This window comes from Haplochromis burtoni, unplaced genomic scaffold, assembly GCF_018398535.1.
Source record: "Haplochromis burtoni strain Fernald_Lab_line unplaced genomic scaffold, NCSU_Asbu1 Contig_291, whole genome shotgun sequence".
Classification (NCBI taxonomy): Eukaryota; Metazoa; Chordata; class Actinopteri; order Cichliformes; family Cichlidae; genus Haplochromis; species Haplochromis burtoni.
Window position 1 is genome coordinate 452,094 of NW_024582652.1, and position 18,949 is coordinate 471,042.

At 48.2% G+C, this 18,949-nt stretch overlaps 1 protein-coding gene across 2 annotated transcripts in view; it reads left to right on the forward strand.

Moving 5' to 3' along the window:
* rreb1a (ras responsive element binding protein 1a) overlaps positions 1 to 16,213 on the forward strand; it is a 51,787-nt gene extending 35,574 nt beyond the window's left edge. For both annotated transcript variants that reach the window (XM_042227938.1, XM_005940366.3), the window contains 13 exons: positions 2,372 to 2,513; positions 2,599 to 2,744; positions 5,492 to 5,681; positions 5,772 to 6,065; positions 6,556 to 7,015; positions 7,102 to 8,752; positions 8,836 to 9,011; positions 9,188 to 9,379; positions 9,469 to 9,630; positions 9,725 to 9,874; positions 10,056 to 10,177; positions 10,486 to 11,203; positions 11,689 to 16,213. In XM_042227938.1, coding sequence (XP_042083872.1) covers positions 2,372 to 2,513; positions 2,599 to 2,744; positions 5,492 to 5,681; positions 5,772 to 6,065; positions 6,556 to 7,015; positions 7,102 to 8,752; positions 8,836 to 9,011; positions 9,188 to 9,379; positions 9,469 to 9,630; positions 9,725 to 9,874; positions 10,056 to 10,177; positions 10,486 to 11,203; positions 11,689 to 12,248 — 4,963 coding nt within the window. In that variant the 3' untranslated portion in view covers positions 12,249 to 16,213. The remainder of the gene's footprint in view (positions 1 to 2,371; positions 2,514 to 2,598; positions 2,745 to 5,491; positions 5,682 to 5,771; positions 6,066 to 6,555; positions 7,016 to 7,101; positions 8,753 to 8,835; positions 9,012 to 9,187; positions 9,380 to 9,468; positions 9,631 to 9,724; positions 9,875 to 10,055; positions 10,178 to 10,485; positions 11,204 to 11,688) is intronic.
* The last annotated feature ends 2,736 nt before the right edge of the window (positions 16,214 to 18,949 follow it).

An 18,949-nucleotide genomic window follows, 5' to 3' on the forward strand; every position in this document is an offset into this window, starting at 1 on the left:
GTGTGTGTGTGTGTGTGTGTGTGTGTGTGTGTGTGTTAGCCAGAGTCTGCATCACGACAAACACCAAACCAGACGTCACAAGAGGAAGTGTAAGAGTGCAGATGCTAATATTTATAAGGTCGATGTGCATTTTATTTTGAAATGAGTATTTCAGATACTTTTTTATTTTCATTTTCATTTTTTATTTTTTAATAATAATCATCATTCGCACATTTTCCAAAGCATCCTTCCTGTTCTTCAGGCTTATATTTGTTGATTTATTTTTAGCTAGCCTCTAGCTGAGGCTATTTTTACCTGATTGGGCTTTTATTTTGAAACTTTACAAGAAAGAGAGAAGTCAGGGATGGCACGCTGCATTGAACATGTATTAGCTGATTTGTAATAATAATTTGTAATAACAATAACTAGACATGTTTTACATGGGAACACTGTTACTGCGTTTTATTTTGAAAAGCTGCGCCTTTAAAGCAGCCTAGTAAGTTTTTGTAAGTCTTTACAGACTTTACTTTGAAAAGAATCAACTTTTGTTCCATGTGAGCCGCGTTGTTTGGACTTTGAAGAGTAATTGGAGCCCTGCGCTGACTTAGCCGTTAGCTGAGGCTCTGCGGTGCGTGCTGGAGGATTGTTGTTCAGCCTGTTGCTTTGAGCCTGACAGATGTCGGTCTGTCTCTGCGTCCTCGCTCTCAGCGATGGTATGAGGAGCTGTGGGCAGGAAGGAATGACTGTAGGCCGACAGACGCTCTCAGATCTGCTGGGTGTCGCAGCCGTTTTTCCCTGTGTCATCATGTCTGCTCCAGTTTTGCTGGCTCTGCCTGTGCTCGCGTTGTTTTTGAGCTCCTCTGAGTTTTAAAGCAGCAGAAATGTCTTTAAGCGCCTGAGCTGAGGCGGAGGAGCGCGTGTCTGCAGACAGGCAGCAGTTGCATGAAAGAGCTTTGTTGTAGCATAAAGCTGCAGTCATGTGTGAGTGTTTACGGGCGCAGACTTTGTTCTTGTGTTGAGTGTTTTTGTTTTGAACTAATGCGATGAGAGGAATCAGCTGTCGCTCCAGTTTCTCCATCACCGCTCAGACTCGATGTTTCCTGAAGTCTAACAGAAGACAAAAACACGTGCTCCCTTCAGGCACGCGGGGTTTTCTATGACTCACAAAATCCACCTTTACGGAAACTCGACGGGCCGGTTTGTCGAGTCTCCGAGCCCGGGAAAGCGAGCACAAAGAGCAGCGCGGAGAGACGGATGAGGCGCTGATTTACAATGCAAACTGAGCGGAGGAGGAGCGGAGCATCCTCTCAGAGATTTTCCTGCTTCACACGAGCAGAGAGGAGGAAACAGAGTCCATTTTGTCTCTGAAGCTGCTTCACTCCAGTTTGTAGGGAGACGACCTGAGGAGGAGGAGTTTGCTCTCTTCCTATTTACTTTCCTGTTTCCTCCTTCCTCGTTTTCAGGTTTCCTCTGTTTCTGTTTTCTTTCTTGTTTTTGCTCTTTTTTTTTTTTTTTCCTTGTTTCATTTCCTTATCTCCTTTTCTGTTTCCTAGCTTTTCTCCTTGATTCCTTGTTATCACCTCTTCTTCCCTTCCTTGTTTGCTCCCGGTGCTTCTTTCATTACTTGTTTCCTCTCCTTCTCTCCTTGTTCTGTTTCTGGTGTGTGTGTTGATATGTGGACTTCAGCAGCTGTTTGCAACACACACACACACACACACACACACACACACACACACACACACACACACACACACACACAGGGTGATAAGGATTGTGTGTCAGCTGACTGGGCAGGTTTCCTGCGCTCTGATTGGCCAGCTGCAGGGCCACAGTGCGGTTTGAGCAGACTTTGCTCTCTGGTTGGCCGCCTCCTCTCTCCTCTCCTCTGATAGGTTAATGAGCAGCTTCCTGTCAGCTGCTCTCAGATCTGCTGACTGAGTGTGAGGACCTCTTATGGGCGTCCAGCTCGCTGCCTGACACCTATTTATAGATGCGGGCTCCTCAGCCCCACACCTGCCTGTGTGTCCTAAACACTCATTACCTCACAGCACCTCCTCGTCTCCTCCTGATGTCACCTCCTTTCGTCTCCTTTCCTTCCTAAAGGTTTTTTCTGCTTTATTTTCTTTTCCTTATTTCCTCTCATCTGTCCTTACTTCCTTTCCTGCCCACATCTCCTTTCCTCTCCTCCTTACCTCTTCACTGCTGTATCTTGTGACCTTGATGACCTTTACAAACGCACGCACACTTTCACGCACTTTCTCGCTGGCTGCTGTAGCTCCGCCCCCTCCTGTATCCCCAGAATTCCTGGCGTTCCTCGTTAAATTAACGATGACTCCGCAGGTCTTTTGATGACATGCAGGTAAACGCCACCTACCTTCGTTTCTTGTTTCAGACACATGAAGATTCACGAGAAGGACCCGGCCAGCGGCCTGCTCCCCGTCAGCCCCCCCTCTCCTACCAAACGCCGCCGTCCGTCCGTGAAGAGGAGGCAGGGCCTCGAGGAGGAGAACGGAGAGGAGCCGCCCCACAAGAAGGTAAAAACACCAACGGGAGCGTCGGCCGTCAGGAAGGGGTGGGGTTTGTTCGGTTAAGGGAGATAACAAGTTGTTGTGTGTCGAGGTGGCGGAGGACGCGACGGCAGACGAGGCAGTGGCGGGCCGCGGCTCGGAGGAGGAGCTTCTGCCCTGTCCCATTTGCTTCAAAACCTGCAGCTCCAGACTGGATCTGGACGCGCACATGGACACCCACCCTGACACCGCCCTCAGGTACCGCCTTAACCCCTCCATCTTTCTTCTTCACCTTTCCTCTGCTCGTTTCCTCTCCTTCCCCTCTCTTCCTACTTCCTTTTCTTGTCTCCTCTTTTAAAATGGTTTTGCCCTTCTGGCTTCTCTCCTTGATTCCTCCCCTTTTGTCCTATCCTCATTTCCTTTCATCGAGTACATTTACTTGGTTACTTTTTAACTTTACTCTCAGACACTCTGTACTTATCCGACCTTTCAAATTAAGAGTTTGTTCATGAATCTGGACGATGGTCGGCTGGGAGAGGGGACGAGGGAGGCAGAGAAACACTGGGGAAAAGAGAGAGAGAAGTGAAAAAGGAGGATGTACCAGGAACATCTGTCACTATGGCAACACAACAGGGACAAAGTTTAACATGGAGGAAAAGAAGAAAGAGAAAATGAGGAATCAATGTAAAGAAATAAAGCAAGGTGAAGGACACGAGGAGACAAGAAAGAGATGAAAAAAGGATGAAAAGCAAAGTAAAGAAGAAGAAACATCCAAGAGTGGCACTAAAAGACAAGGAAGGACGCAGTGAAGGAAGGAAGGAAAGCTGATGAGGAAATGTGGGAAAACTATAAAATACTAATAAAGTTCAAAAAAGGAAGAAAGAACAGGACGTAAGGATGGACAGACAGATAGGTAGGAAAGGAGACAAGGAAAAGAGAAGGAAGGATACAAAGAAATATAAAAGCAGGACATGAAGAGAAGAAGAATAAAGGAAGGAAAGGAGGATGGATATGAGACAGAAAGAAAGGTTAAAGGAAGGATGGAGAGCTGTAAGGAAACAAGAAAGGAAGCACAGAATGTTTGTGATGAGGGAGAGGAGGCGGCGAGCGGGCAGCGCTGAGCTTGTTATGGAGGAAGGAGAATATTTAGCTGTAAATCCTCCCTAATCAGCCGGTAAGAGGATCGAGTACCCTGCAGGGATGGAGGAGGATGGAGCGTAATTTACCTCACCAACAGGATGATGGGTGGATGTTCGGTCACATTAAAACCAGACGAAGACAAAAAGGCGGTGTTTAGGTGTTGAAGTGCGTGAGGGAATGTGAAACCTCCGAGACGCCGAGCGGCCGTCACATCACCGTCTCGGCTGCAGGTCGGTGATTACAGACTGTGTCTGTGACAAAGGCGTGGCCTCCTGCATCATGTTCAGGAGTAACAACACGGTTTGTCTGTATTAGTTTAACATCAGTTTGTAGCTGCAGTAGCGCCGCCGCCCACTTGGGGGTCTGCACCCCTCGATTTGGGAGTCACTGCTGTGAGGTCGAACGCTCAGGCCGCTCTCAGGCATGCTCACAGCACGCAAGCAGTGGCAGCTGCCCCTCAGCAGGCTTCCTCAAGCTGACCAATCAGATGAAAGTGAGCTTGTAGAGGCACGAGCGCAGACACAGGAGGCACCGAGGGGTCGCTCCAGCTTCCTGTTTCAGGCCATGGTTTTGGTCTCTTTGTTCGATCGATCAATGAAGAAACGACTAACCATCTGAAGTTTCTAAAAAAGGACGTTTGTCACAACACGAAGCGAGACGCAGTCTGTAGTTCGTAAACATGATTCGTGCTTGTTGAACGCCGTCACCTCAGCACCGTCATGCATGTTTTCATGTAATAAAAACATAAAGACCTCTAAAGGCTTTACGTGATTCCTTTGAAGGCTCAGGAAACACTGCAGTTGTTTTGCTTAAAACTAAAACGATGACAGTCAGCAGCACAGTGATCGATGTTTCATCAGTGGGCTGATTGTTACACAGACGCTCGGATGGATGAGGGCGGAGGTGCAGGTCTGACTGATGGAGTTCAACAAGTGCTGCTCCACATATGGTGCAGACCCCCACCACCCTCTGACAGCGTAACTGAGGGGATTACACACACACACACACCACGCCACACACACACACACACACACACACACACACACACACACACACACACACACACACACACACACACACACACACACACACACACACACACACACACACGCGCACACACACACACACACACACACACACACACAGAGGATGTGATAAGAGTGTGTGACTGCGGCAGACACTGGGCAGCTGTCCTCTCAGCGCTTAACGAGAGCCGGACCAACACCGGGTTATCTCACACACACACACACACACACACACACACACACACACACACACACACACACACACACGTCTTCCTGCACGTGTGTGTCTTTAACCCGCTGAATAACCAGCGGTGTGATTTCTGCTGGCTTCAAAGTTTCACACAAACTTTAGCACGAGCTTCGTGAGTGAGCGCCTTCAAACTGGAAAAACAAGAGTCAGGAAGGCACGAAATGATGTCATCACCTCCTCTTTGTCAGCCTGCTGGTCCCCACAAACAAAAAGGAGAGATGTCGCCTCCTGGTGGCGGGAGTCCAGAGGTTTTTCAAAATGCAAAGATGAAGGACAATGAAAACATTTCTTTCCTTCTTCTGGGCAAACATCGAGGACTTCTCCTCTCCATCTTCTTAAAACAAACAAACAAACTCACTATTTAAACCCTCCGAGCGGATGACTAACAGGATATTTCCAGTCGTTAGTCAATCTGATGATTGTTTGAAGTTCAGAGAAAAACCAGATTCCTGCTAACATGTGTGGGAGGAACTTTCTTGTTTTTCAGTGACCAAATATTTTGGATTATTTGACGTTTTCTCTGATTCAAGTCTGTCTTGAATTATCGCCTCACATTCAGGCAGCATTTTCTTCTGTGTTTGTGTTTGCAGGTGTGATCTCTGCTGCCTTTCTTTCCGAACCCACCGTGGTTTGCTGCGTCACAATGCGGGGGTTCATAAGCTCCTCCCCCAGGACCCCAGCGGCCGCCCTTTCATCCAGAGCAACCCCTCTATCCCCACTGGCTTCAATGACTTGGCCTTCATTGACTTCTCCTGCAAGAAGTTTCCTCACATTGCACAGGTGTTCATCCGTCACCGTGTTCCCGTGGATCGCTTCCTGGATGAAAATGTCGGGATTCAGAGTTTTAACGCCGTTTTTCTTCCCGTCCAGGTCTGGTGTGAGACGAATCTCAGACGATGCATCAGTAAGTTCCACCGGTTCGTCTGTGAGTCCTGCGACAAGGCGTTCCCCCTTCGCTCAGCCCTGGACCTCCATAAAACTAACTCTCACCCCAACAAACGCGCCACCACCAGCGCGGAGGATACCGCAGAGAAGGCGAAGGAGGAAGGAGAAGGTTCTGCAGAGAACGAGGTTGAGAACGACCAGCAGGACGCAGACCAAGAAGCCCTGCCTGCAGAGCAGTCCAACTTCCTGGAAGGGCTGGGTCTTCAGCACGTTTCTAAGGTATGTTTGGAAGTACAAACATGGCACACACGTGGACCTTTCAAATTAAAAGCACAAACTGAAATAAGCATACTTCAGTGCCAAAGAATAAATGCAGACAGATCAGGATTGGTGACAGGATGTGATGGGATTTAGAACAGGAGTCTAAATGCTGGCGGTGGCTTGAATAGAGCTCTGGATGAGGTGGGTCCCACAAAAGAGTCTTAAAGGGAGAAAAACAGAGAGCAGAACCACGCCAAGCAGAGGCTGATGGGAGAAGAGGATTGGACGAGAGTGATGATGTCAGCGTTGAGATTAATAGCGTGGGAAAGCAGAGCCATGACTTCCTGGCTGAACTTGTGCGTCAACTTTACGAATGTTAACCCAACTAGTACAAATGTTTTTACAAAGAAGTTTTTGTTTTTTTGTTCTGCGGTCTTTAAAAGACTGATTTTTAAAGTGTGCGTGTGATCTTTTAACCCAGCACATGTTTCCTCTCTGTGTCCCTCAGGCGAACGCTGGTCCCACGGATGACGAGATCCATCAGGCCCACCTGGACAGCATCAAGGTGATACACGTGGAGCCTCCGTCCTCCAGCCTCCCCCAGGAGCCGGCTTCAGGCTACCTGTCTGGAGGTCTGGGATTGACTCTGGGGCTCGGCGTGAGCGGTCTGACGGCCCTCAGCATCCCCCTGCTGGAGGCCCCGGGCTCGGCCTTGCAGGGCCTCTCCCAGAGAGACGCCTTCAGCCTGCTGTCCCTGCAGCCCTTCCCCACCGGCTTCCTCCTGCAACCCGACGGGACCGCAACCGCAGCCAGCGCCGCTTCGTCAGGCGTCAAGCCCGGAGAGGCAGGCGGTACTGGGATTATGGAGCTGGCAGATATCCAGCAGATCCTGAAAGTGGCGACTACCACACCAAATCAGATAGGACTCCCACCTCTGGCCAAAGCTCCAGGATTCAGCGGTGCTAACGGTGGGTGCTGGCTGGAGCCGGTTTATTACTCAAGCCTCTGAAAGTAGATTTATCCCGACGCTCACTGACTGTTTCTCCTCCTGCAGGTCAAGTTCAGGGTCAGAAGGCGATGCCGCCACTGAAACCCAAACCTCCCATCAGCCCTCGCTCCAGCCTCACAACGACGACTCCTCCGCCGCTGCAGAGCTCCCAGCAGGCCTCACTGGGCTGCATCAGCCCCAGCCTGCCACCTCCCACGCCTTCGCTCTTCAAAACGCCCTCCTCGTCCTCAGCCGGGAACGGCGGGCAGATGGACGCGGAGTGCATGAATGAGGCCCACGCCCCCCTGTCTGACTCGCCGCCTGCTGCTACTACAGCTGTACACGAGGAGGTGGGACTTAGCGGAAGAAAGCCAGGAACCAAAGGCGGCAACAACTCGGGCTCGTTCCCGTGCCGTTTCTGCGACCAGGTGTTCGCTTTCTCCGGCGTGCTGCAGGCACACATGCGCTTCCACCTCGGCATCATGCCCCACCAGTGCAACATCTGCGACTATGTAGCTCCTGATAAAGCCACGCTCATCCGCCACCTGCGCACGCACAGCGGAGAGCGCCCCTACGTCTGCCGCGTCTGCCATTATCCGTTCACTGTCAAGGCCAACTGCGAGCGCCACCTCAGGAAGAAGCACGCCAAGACCTCGAGGAAGGACATTGAGAAAAACATCAAGTACGTCACCTCGACAACCACGGCGAACATCGCAGCCGCCATCACCACTGCAGGCACCACCTCCACCCAGGACGCGGAGACGGGCTGCACCGGAGCCGAGACCGTGTGCCGGTTCTGCGGCGAGGACCTGAAAACGTACCGGGCGCTGCAGATCCACCTGCGCACGCACAACGGCTGCCAGAGGAAACCGTTCGAGTGCCGACGTTGCGGCGCTGCCTTCCTAGCCAAACGCAACTGCATCCACCACCTGCTGAAGCAGCACCCTGAGGTGCAAGAGCGCGAGATCGAGGAGCACATTGCCACCCTGCTGCCCGCCACCGCCCTCGCCACTGCCCGCACCGCACCGTTGGCGCTGAACGGCATCAGCCAGCCTCCGATCCCGGTCGTGAAGGTGGAGGAACTGGCGAACGTCACGTATCCTGCAGAACTGGACCAGCCGCTCGACTTCTCCGCCAAGGGCCGCGGCGCTGGCGCTGGCAGCCAGACGGGGTCACCTGGGGTCAAACTGGAGAGCGTTGCCCCCCCCTTCGACTGCGCCGACCTGGACCAGCCCATCGACCTGTCCATCCCCAGCAAGAGACAGCGAAGGGAGGCGGCGAGCGGCGGCGAGCTGAGGGAGATAAAGACGGAGCAGAGCGGCAGCAGCATCGTCGAGCAGCAGCAGCAGGCTTTGTCCAAGGACGAGAAGATGGCGAGCGGCCCCTCCCCGCTTCACCCCCACCCCCAGCTCGGCTGCTACCAGCTGCCCCCGGGCTCCACTTCCTCCCCCACCTCCCTCCCCAACGCGGCGCGAGCCCAGCGCCTCAAACCACTGCTCCCCAAACCCGCCACCTCTTCGCCCTCCGGCACCCTCAAAGAGCTGCCGCCGCTGGCCTCCATCGCTCAGATCATCAGCTCTGTGTCCGCCGCCCCAGACCTGCTGAAGCGTGACGCTGCCGGCGTCGCTTCCTCTCAGGCCGATTCCGCCACAGACGCCCCCGCAGCCTCGGCCGGCCTGGAGGGACAGAGCGACGACGCCTCCGACGGACCCTCCAGGTTTGTGGGCGCCATTTCAAATAACTTTATTCACATTGCTGCTATGTTCAGCGCTCCCGCTGACTCCACCTTCTCTCCAACAGGAGGAGGCCCAGGAAGAAGCCAGCCGGCCTCGGCCTGAAGGAGAAGGCCGTCGGCGGCATCGACCTGGAGTCGAGCGGCGAGTTTGCCAGCGTGGAAAAGATGCTCGCCAACACAGACGCCAACAAGTTCAGCAACTACCTGCAGACAGGCGCTGCTGACCTGGCAGGGAAGAGAGGTGGGGGCAGGAAACTCCTGCAACCAAAACTTACAGTCAAAAGAATAAAAACTACAAATGAACCCAAATAAAGATATTTAAATGTTCATTTATTTTAGTCATCGATAATAAACGTATCTGTTCTTTAACAGGTTGAATTTTTCCCTTGATTTAATTCAAACTCTTTCTGTGAGCAGATGGTGACAAAGCAACAGGAGGGGAGGAGAAGGAGGGCGGAGCTAAGGAGGAGGCGAAGCCGGCGGCAGTGAATCAGCCCAAAGGAAAGAAGAACGCTTACTCCAACTCTGTCCAGAAGCTGACCTGCCCCTTCTGCCCCCGAGTGTTCCCGTGGGCGAGCTCGCTGCAGAGACACATGCTGACACACACTGGTAATGACCACGACACACACACACACGAAACTGGTGTTGAGCACCGCCCCAGTGCCTGACTCCATGGTTATCGTTTGGTCTTCACCCAGGTCAGAAGCCATTTCCGTGTCCGCGCTGCGACGCCTTCTTCTCCACCAAATCCAACTGTGAGCGCCATCTGCTGAGGAAGCACGGCGTGACCCACAGGACGCTACGACGCAACGGCGCCCTCGTGAAGAAAGGTGGCGACGAAGGCTCGCATGAGAGCGCCGGTCAGAGAACAACCAGTTTTTATCACCGTTACATCTCCCGCGGCAACCAACACAAAATGAGTTCAGAGCACTGATTGTTGACTGTCTCCCACAGAGAGCCAATCAGAGACGGAGCAGATGGCACCAGAAGCACAAAACCTCAGCAATACTGCTTCATCTACAGACTCAGGCCCCGCCCCCACCGCTGATAGCACCACCCACTGTGAAGGCACACATGAAAGCCCCACCCACAAACCAAGCCAAGGTAACATTTTAATAACGAGTCGTGAAGGAAAGATTTGGTGTCAAGTGGAGCTGAAGTAATCCAGGGCTTCACCGTAGTGCCAGAGTCAAACTGCAGAACTGTCCTGTTCCTGGAGTCTGCTGATGTCTGAAGATGTTAGGCACCCTTTAAATCATCGCCTGAAGCTGTTTTTGTGCTGCAGGTTTCAGCCCGACCCCCGGACCTGCCGAGCAGCAGGAGACGGAAACCACACAGCAGCCGGACCAGCAGGGGGCGCAGGAGACCCGAGCAGCACAGGGCAAGCAGCCTCCAAACAGCAGCAAGGTAACATAGCTGTGGGAACAGGTCTTTAAAAAGCCCAGCACTGAGATACAAACAGTATTTCTCTGTAAAGCAAAATTATGGAGTAAAATATACGTAAACTGCAGATTACACACACATTCGGCTCACAGGATGTAAGATTGACGCTATATTTAATTTTGTTTTTGTGGTCATTCAAACCTTCAACCGTCCACCAGAGGGTGCTGCAGCACCTTCAGCAGCCTGTTCTTTTCAAAAAAGGTCAATTAAAAAAAAAAAAGACGCCTCACATGTCATGTGATGATGTCATAAATGTTAAAACCCTCCTCCAGGTGGAGAGCACCGACGATGACGACTGCCACAGCAACAAGAGTCTGGACCTGAACTTTGGCAAGAAGCTCATCGACTTCAAACTCAACACGTCATCTTCAGGCTCCGCCCAGGAGGAGCAGTCCTCTCAGCCCTCCTGCTCCTCCTCCTCTTCCTCTTCATCTTCATGTGGACCCTCTACCTCCACTCCCCAAGTAGCGCCCGAGAGCCCAGAAGAGGAGAAGGACACGCCCGCTTCCTCCTCGTCTTCCTCGTCCTACAGCCTCGCTGCAAAACAGCAGCCGGACTACAAACATGTCTGCCGAGTGTGTAAGAAGAGTTTCCGCTACGCCACCACGCTCGCTCGCCACGAGAGGGCACACCTCTCAGAGGATACGCCGACTCCACCTCCACCAACAGCGGAGGAAGCCACTCCGGCAAAGGAGGAGGAGGAAGAGGCGGCGCCGGAGAGCAAACCCGGCGATGAGGAGAAGGAGGCAGACATGGAGACAGAGGAAGGAGCAAAGGGAGGCGACAGTGAAGGAGGCGACAGTGGCGAGTCGGAGGAAGAGGAGAAAGAGAAGGAGGAGAGGAGCGACGAAGAGGCATCAGAACCAAAGAGCCTGGAGGGCGGCGAGTCATCCGGAGGACGTGTGGACAAGAGGAAGAAGATCTGCAACGTGTGCTCCAAGAGGTTCTGGTCTCTGCAGGACCTGACCCGGCACATGAGGTCACACACAGGTACGACACACCTGAGGTCACACACCTGAGGTCACACACCTGAGGTCACACACCTGAGGTCACACACCTGAGGTCACACACCTGAGGTCACACACCTGAGGTCACACACAGGTACCACACACCTGAGGTCACACACCTGAGGTCACACACAGGTATGACACACCTGAGGTCACACACCTGAGGTCACACACCTGAGGTCACACACCTGAGGTCACACACAGGTACCACACACCTGAGGTCACACACAGGTATGACACACCTGAGGTCACACACCTGAGGTCACACACCTGAGGTCACACCCAGGTACGACACACCTGAGGTCACACACAGGTACGACACACCTGAGGTCACACACCTGAGGTCACACAGGTCACCTGTGGCTGTGAATGTTGTGGTCTTTTTGTGGTCATACATTTATGACTGTCTTTGTTGTTGTTACCTGTACTGTCTTCCTCGCTCTGACTCCTCGCTCGTCCTGCCTCCAGGTGAGCGTCCTTATCAGTGTCAGACCTGTGAGAGGACCTTCACCCTGAAGCACAGCCTGGTCCGGCACCAAAGGATCCACCTGAAACCCCGCGGTGCTGACGGCTCCTCTGGCGCCAACGATGACGCCGGCAGCGAGGACGGTGACTCCTGCACCCCGACCCCGACCTCCACCTGCCCGCCCTCAGAGAACGAGAGTGAGTGCGGGAGCGCCGCAGCCGGGATGAAGGAGCTGGAGGAAGAGGACGTGATAGACGAGGGGGAGGAACAGAGCCCTTCGAAACCAACAGAGTCCAGTGGGGACTCGGATCCTGCGACCGCCGTCGACTCGACTCCCAGCCGCCAAGCTACTGACACAAAGACAACTACTAGCGCCGAATTGACATCTGACCCAAACGCCTCCAAAGACCCCTCTCACTCCTCCACCAACTGCCCGCCAGGGGAAGCGGCAGCAGCCACCCCCACCCAGGGCTTTATCCAGGGGCTGCTGGAGATCCACGCCAAGACCCCTCTGGAACACATCCTGCCCAACGGAGAGCCTCCTCTAGTAGGCGTGGAGTGAGGGCGAACCCCTAACCACAACACCGCAGTGCCATACGGTCGGAGAGACGCTACACCTTTGATGACGATGCAAAAACCAGCCCTGAAACCCTTTTTGATAGAGAGACGAAATCCTCGTTTTCTTGAAGTGCCTTACTACTAGTCCTAAAAGATGTTTTTGCTATATCTTTATCTGCATTATTACGGAGAATGGATCTAATTTTTATAGCTTTTTATGATGACAATGATTTACATAAGATTTTTTTGTGCGGGGGAATCTATATTTCAGCAATAAAAAGAATAAAGTTACGATTTATTATTGTTCTAGATTTTTCTTAGAGAAATGATCAACTTTGGAGACGCCAAGAGACAGACAGAGACTGAGACATGGCATCTGCCATTCTTCTTCGGTATTTAAATTAAGAGCTGGACGTCGCGACACACGTGTCTGAACAATATGCTTTCACAACGTTTCGGATTTCCTAAATTAGAAATTCACCAACCGCTTGTCCGGTTTGACCAGTCGATATTTTTGATATGTTTTGGATAAAACTGAAGAGCGAGGCGACAGCTGCACGGCTGCCGAAGCGGCCCAGATTCACCAGCAATGACCGGCGGCCACCACCGTCAACTGGCGGCCGCCTGCCACCGTGTGACCGAGGTAGCTTTTTTCTGTTTTGTTTTTGTAACTGGAAAACGCCTCGCCGTTGTTCCGACTCTCGGCCGGCTCGGCAAAACACAAGAAAACATTCACGAACTTCTCAAAGTCGCATTTCTGTGTGAAGAGGAACTCTTGAAAGGGCAGAAAATAGTGTTTGTGTTCTCCGTGTTTCTTCTTCCTGTTTTGTTTTTTTTAAACCCATCACACTATTGATCCCTGAAGCCACCCTGTGAGTCGGCCTGTGTGTGTGCTCATAATTTCTCACTCATAATCATTCTCAGTTGATTCCATGTGTGTACAGAGAGTTAAACATGAAGCACGTGATGCTTGAGTATTTTCTGTTTTTCTGCATGTGTGCGATTACCAGTGACATTTAGGTGTAGGGATGGGAATTCATTTTCGTGGATTTTTTTTATATATATGTAACTGAACAAATCAAAAGGTTTTGTGTTTGTGTATGAGTGTGAGTGTGCGCGACTCCCACCTGTCTCTCATCGTCACCCCCTAGTATTCTTATAGGGTTTATTACAGGGCCTCCAGCGTGCTAATGTGTAACGCCGCTAATACCTGACTTAGGTTCAGTTTACCTCAACTTCTGCTTTTTAACTGCAACCATTAAAGCAACCGACGAGCAGCTCTGTAGGCAACCCTTTAAATCCTATGTCTTCCTAAGCTGGGCTAATGCTCTGCAGGCCAGGTTTCTACTGTGGGCCAAATCAAAGCAAGCCAGGGCTAACTCATTAGTGTAGCTTCAAACACGGCATGCACACTAACCCAAATAGAAGCTAATTTAGTAGAACATAGAAATGGCAAGGAATTTGTTAATACCACGGTTAAAAACCGGTATGATGCTAGCTAGCGGTATTTTACCTACATTGGCATCAGCTTTTCTTCGGGAGCAATTAGACATTAGAAAATGTTAGAGTTAGTTTGGAAAAACTGACCAGAGCAGGCAAGATGATAAAAACCCTAAGATATCAAAATAGTAAAAAGGTAGTATTAGATGGCAATAACTGACTATAACAAAGCTAGCAACGGATTAACTTGGTTAAATAACTTGGTATGGTTAGTTGGCCCTTCTTATCTCTAATATAAGCTTAGGTTTTCTTATTGGGTTCCAACATATCGCCCACAGGCTAAAAATGCTACAGGCTAGCTAGAATTAACTAGCCTGACCAGACTTGTGTTTACTCTGTTAATGTTTTGGTTTGGTTAGTTAGCTCTAGCTAGCTCTGATTACAAGGTTGGGTTTTGCTAATTGGATCCTGGGACATCACCTACCTACTGGGTAAAAACATATCTTAACTAATATTAACTGACCGGATTAGATAAGACCAAACATGACTAAGCTAGTTAGCAGGATTTCTAGCTAAGTGTCAGCCTAGCTAGTCCTCTTACAGTATTATCTGTGTTTCTTGAGTTGGCCCTGGACTTGTTTAGCACGGTTTGTCCCATTTTACCCCCACCCTTTCTTCTGAAAGTACACGAGGACTTGTACCTCTTTTGTGTTCATCTGTGCTGATACAAAGAGAACAACTGAAAACGTTCAGTTTCTATTTGACATGTACTTTGCTTGTGTTTTGGAAACTATGTAGTGAGAGTTGGTTAGGGCTGGGCGATGAGGCTAAGAATCTGAGCACAATTTAAAAAACAAATAAATAAATATCAGTTGATAGTTGTTATTGTGAAAGCTTGTTCCTGCAATTCGCGGGGGAAATGTATTTGTCTTCCATAGGTCGACGTTTCAAGTTATGTATCTTGAAATTTCAAGATCCTGAAAAGTAACTTGAAAGTTAAACTTACCAACTCAAAATTTCATGTCTTGATATCTCTGCTTTTACTGAGCAGTAACCTTAAAAATCAAGATACTCAATAGTACTATTCAATTTTTGAAATATCTAAACTGAACTGTTAAAATTTTGACACACCTTTTACCTGGCGATTACTTTTGTTTTATTAGTATTATTATTATTATTTTTACCTGAAGGAAACAAGCTTCCATACATAATTACTATAATATAAATCAGTGCATTATTTATTTGAAGTTTAAAGGCCCGGTGCTTGAAAATGTTGACGTTTGCTGCTGGATAAGTCGTATGGAATTGAGGGTCTGCGTCTACTAACAACACTAGTTTGGGACTGTAATTACTTTCTGCTATTTGAAGAAAAAATAATGCCTGATGTTAGCTGATCTGTTCATTCTCCAGATTATAAATTGCCAAATGTCATTTCCAAACTACTGAAGCAGAGTTACCTTTCTGAGGATATCTTTGCCCTTCCAGCATTCGCAAAACCATTATTGAGCTGTTGTTAAATTTTTATTGAGTTCATACTATGATAACCACTGTTGCTGTTTTATCGCCCAGCCCTAAGGTGGATTTGTGGTTAAGAATTTGGCATTATAGACAATCAGTTCATTTTCAAAATGATCCCTTTAGCTGTACGTTGAAAGAGGAGCTAAATGAAGGGGTGAGAGGGATGGGCGGATGGGTCGGTTGGAGTGGGGGTGAAATCACGACACTATTTTGTGTTCCCGAACTGTATTACCCGCTGCACAAACAAACACAAATAAAAGGGCTAACGTCACCCCTGGACCAGCCTATCCAAACGAACCCATAACAGGAGGGCTATTGATCCTGATAGCATGTATATGTTTTCTTTTCCATGTAAAGATTGATAATACTTAATAATCTTGTACAGATTCTTTTTTTCTTTTTTTCTTTTTTTTTAATATCAAGCAACCTCATAAGCAAATCAAACCTCAGCGGCTCATAACGGAACTGTAGGCCAGCAGCAGTCAGCCATTTACTCGAGATATATTGAACAACCACAACTGAGCTGACTTGTAGCTGCCGTTAAGTGGCACTAACAACTTCCAAAACTACTACTACTATTAATACTATTAGTAATATTAGCATGGACTGTCGTAACACAATCAAGAGAGAAAGGGAGTCAGTTTCCTCCATTCTGTAATGTTTATATTTTTGTCAATACATCAAATCATTTGGGCCTCACAAACGTTTAATGAAATTTAGAAAGCTAAAGTACGCTAAAAATGTAGAATTTCCCTTTTTGAGCTGTTAATGAATAAAAATTAAATATTAGTTTCTTTCAAAGCAGAGCGAGTCCCAATACAGCATTCATTCCTCCGTTATTTTCAGCAGCTAACATCTCATCTAAAGCTGTGAAAACTACAACTAAAATTTATACATTTGCATTTAGATCATTTTGATTTGGAAAATACGAAGATAATCAAAAGCTTTTGAAAATGTTTGGCTTTTCCTCTCGTTTTAGTGCCTTAGCAGTTATGTTGTTGCTCGAAATTGGAAAAAAATTATTAAAGCTTGTAGGCTAGTGGCTAACAATAATCCATCATGCTAGCTAGCTTACTTGCTTATTTATTTTTAGCTTAGTCAGCATCGATTGATTAACGCATTTGAATCATGTTTAATAAATGTAAAAAACAAACAAACTATGGAGCAGATTATGGAAGAAACTAGCTAAAAGTTAGCTAAATGCTAACACCCGGTCTTTTTTTTTTTTTTTTTTTTTTTTTAAATAAAGATAGCGTCGTCTAAATAGTTTGTCAGCGGCTTAAAATTTTCCATAATTGAAGCATTTCCATAGATTTACTTCAGTAATGTTTTTTAAATGAATTTGTTCCTAAGCTAGATTGGTGATTTTTTTTTTTATTTATTTATGTTTTTGCAACTTTGCCACTCTAGTCAAAGCGAGTAAAGTTAACCATGATGCTAATCACAGTTGAGTTAATAAGTTTCGTGGCCGGGAGGAAATCCTCCCTTTCTCTCTGAACTGTTTCCTGTTTTGTTAGCTCCCTCTGTGCTCCCTCTCCCTCTGGATTACGTGTGTGTGTGCGCACGGCCATATGAATACTGGACTTCCATTCGAATGCACGTGGACTGTTTTTAAATGTATTTATTTGGAGCCCAGGCGAGTGTGTCTGTGTGTGTGTGTGTTTAGTTTCTACAATGACTTGAGAAGAAGCCATGTATTAAGAGTATCACATTTATGCTGCAGAACTGTTTTGAGAAACTGATGGTTTGTGTCGTGGACTAACCGGCTCACCATAGGTGCAGCGGGCCGAGGTGTGAATCGGACTAGCAATAAGAATCCCTCTGAATCCAAAAAGCTTTATGTAGAGCTCCTGTATATGAGTTGAGAACAGATTGTTTGGGTCTATTGGTTTTATTGTGTTGTTAGTTTTTGTTTCTTATTTTTCCTCTATGATATATAAATGCGTATAAAACTGTGAAAATCCATTGTGTTCAGTTAAAGGGTGACTTTTAGGTTAGGTTTGTTTTTTTGCATGTTAATCTAATTTGTTCAATTATGGATGATTTCTCTTTTCTCATCACTTCTTGTGCTACACGCACACACACACACACATACACACATATATATGAAATTATATATAACCTCGCTCTCAGGGTCTTTCACGAATCCATATTCAAAATGCTTCATGTTCTTATTTCCTGAGTTGCAACTTGTCCTGATTACGTTGTCTCTCTTTTTTTTTCTTTTTTTAATGAGTCAGAACTGTCAATCACTACATTTAGCACTTGACTGTGAACTCGTCAAAAACAAATGTGTGGTTGGATTAAAAGACAGACACCCCCCCTCCTTCCACACACAGATATTTGGTTGAAGTCCTCCTCTGATTCGGTTTCGCCCTCCTGTGTAACGTTGCGTCCCGGTCAGAGGTCAAAGGGAACGTCAGAGAGGAGATTTCTACACACACTCGCACAAATGCTGGACCTCAATCAGAAAGCATTAAGACACAATCGTCTGAAAAACGTTGATTTCTTTTCCTCTGTGGTGGTTTCCCTCGTCTGTCCTCTCAAACATGACAGTGTTTCACAAAGTCAAGAGATGTAAACCTGTTCTGTATTCAACCCAATAAGAGAAAGCAATAAAGAATATATCAAGGAAAGGTGTGAATCAAAGACCGTCCACGGCTTTTTTGTCACAAGTGTTTAAATGACAGCTTTAGGAGGCAAATGTTATGTAAAAAAAACAAATTCCAGTCTAGTTATTGGAGAAAACATCTGATCTTATTCAGTTCATATTTACACTACATTGTGTTCTTTAACGCTGTAGTGTAGTATTTTTGTGGGATAGGAGGGTTTCTATCAGATTCCTAAAGTTTTATTTGTCGTCTGATAGACAAAAATATACTTCAGTGTAAAAGTACAGCAGAGGACGTAGAGTTGGTACTCTTTTCTGCATCTTGAAGGACCAGAGTCCCTGTAGAACGTTTCGCCATGAATCTATGCATTTATCTGAATGATTAGAGATCAATAACTTTAACATCTGAATCTGGCATGTACAGAATCATCGACCAAATCTGACGAAACAAACTTTTAAAGTTTCCTTGCACATGCAGTCACACCTTAGGCGAAGGTCTCGGCCCACGCCACATTTCTTTGCCTGGGAAATGGAAGGAGCCGTTTACTGAAGCACCTGCAAACATACGTGAAGCCACAGCATATGAGACAAAAACGGAGTAGAGAGACTTCTCAAGAAGTCCGCACAGTCTGAACTCCGAGGCAGCTTTCTTTCAGGAGCAGCTCTCCAGCCTTAAAGGATATTCAAAGCTTTTCTTTAGCTTTCAGCCGTCTGTCGATGGCGCCACACGCTGGGGTTCGGGCTCTGGGGGGCTGATGATGGACTGCAGTGCAAAAGAAAAAACTAAACTGACGATGTTACTGCACGCGACAGTCTGATGGTGCTTTGTTCATAATGCCATCAGATTTTAACGAGATGTCCAGACTAAACCCAAACGCTCCTTCATACACGTCGATGGTTGGAGCCAAACATTTGAAATTTTCGCCCATCAGTTAAAAAATGTTCTGGTACAAGAACTGAAAACGGAAACCGGGACGCTGTGTGATCCTCGAGCTGACAGGTGTAGCTCAGAGCAGCTCTGCTGGTTGGAGGTTCGACTCCAGGCTGCAGTCATGAACCCAAAGCTGCTGAACGTTGGATAAAAGTCCTTCAGTGGCTGAGGTGTGTGTGAGGACATGGATGGAACTGACAACTGA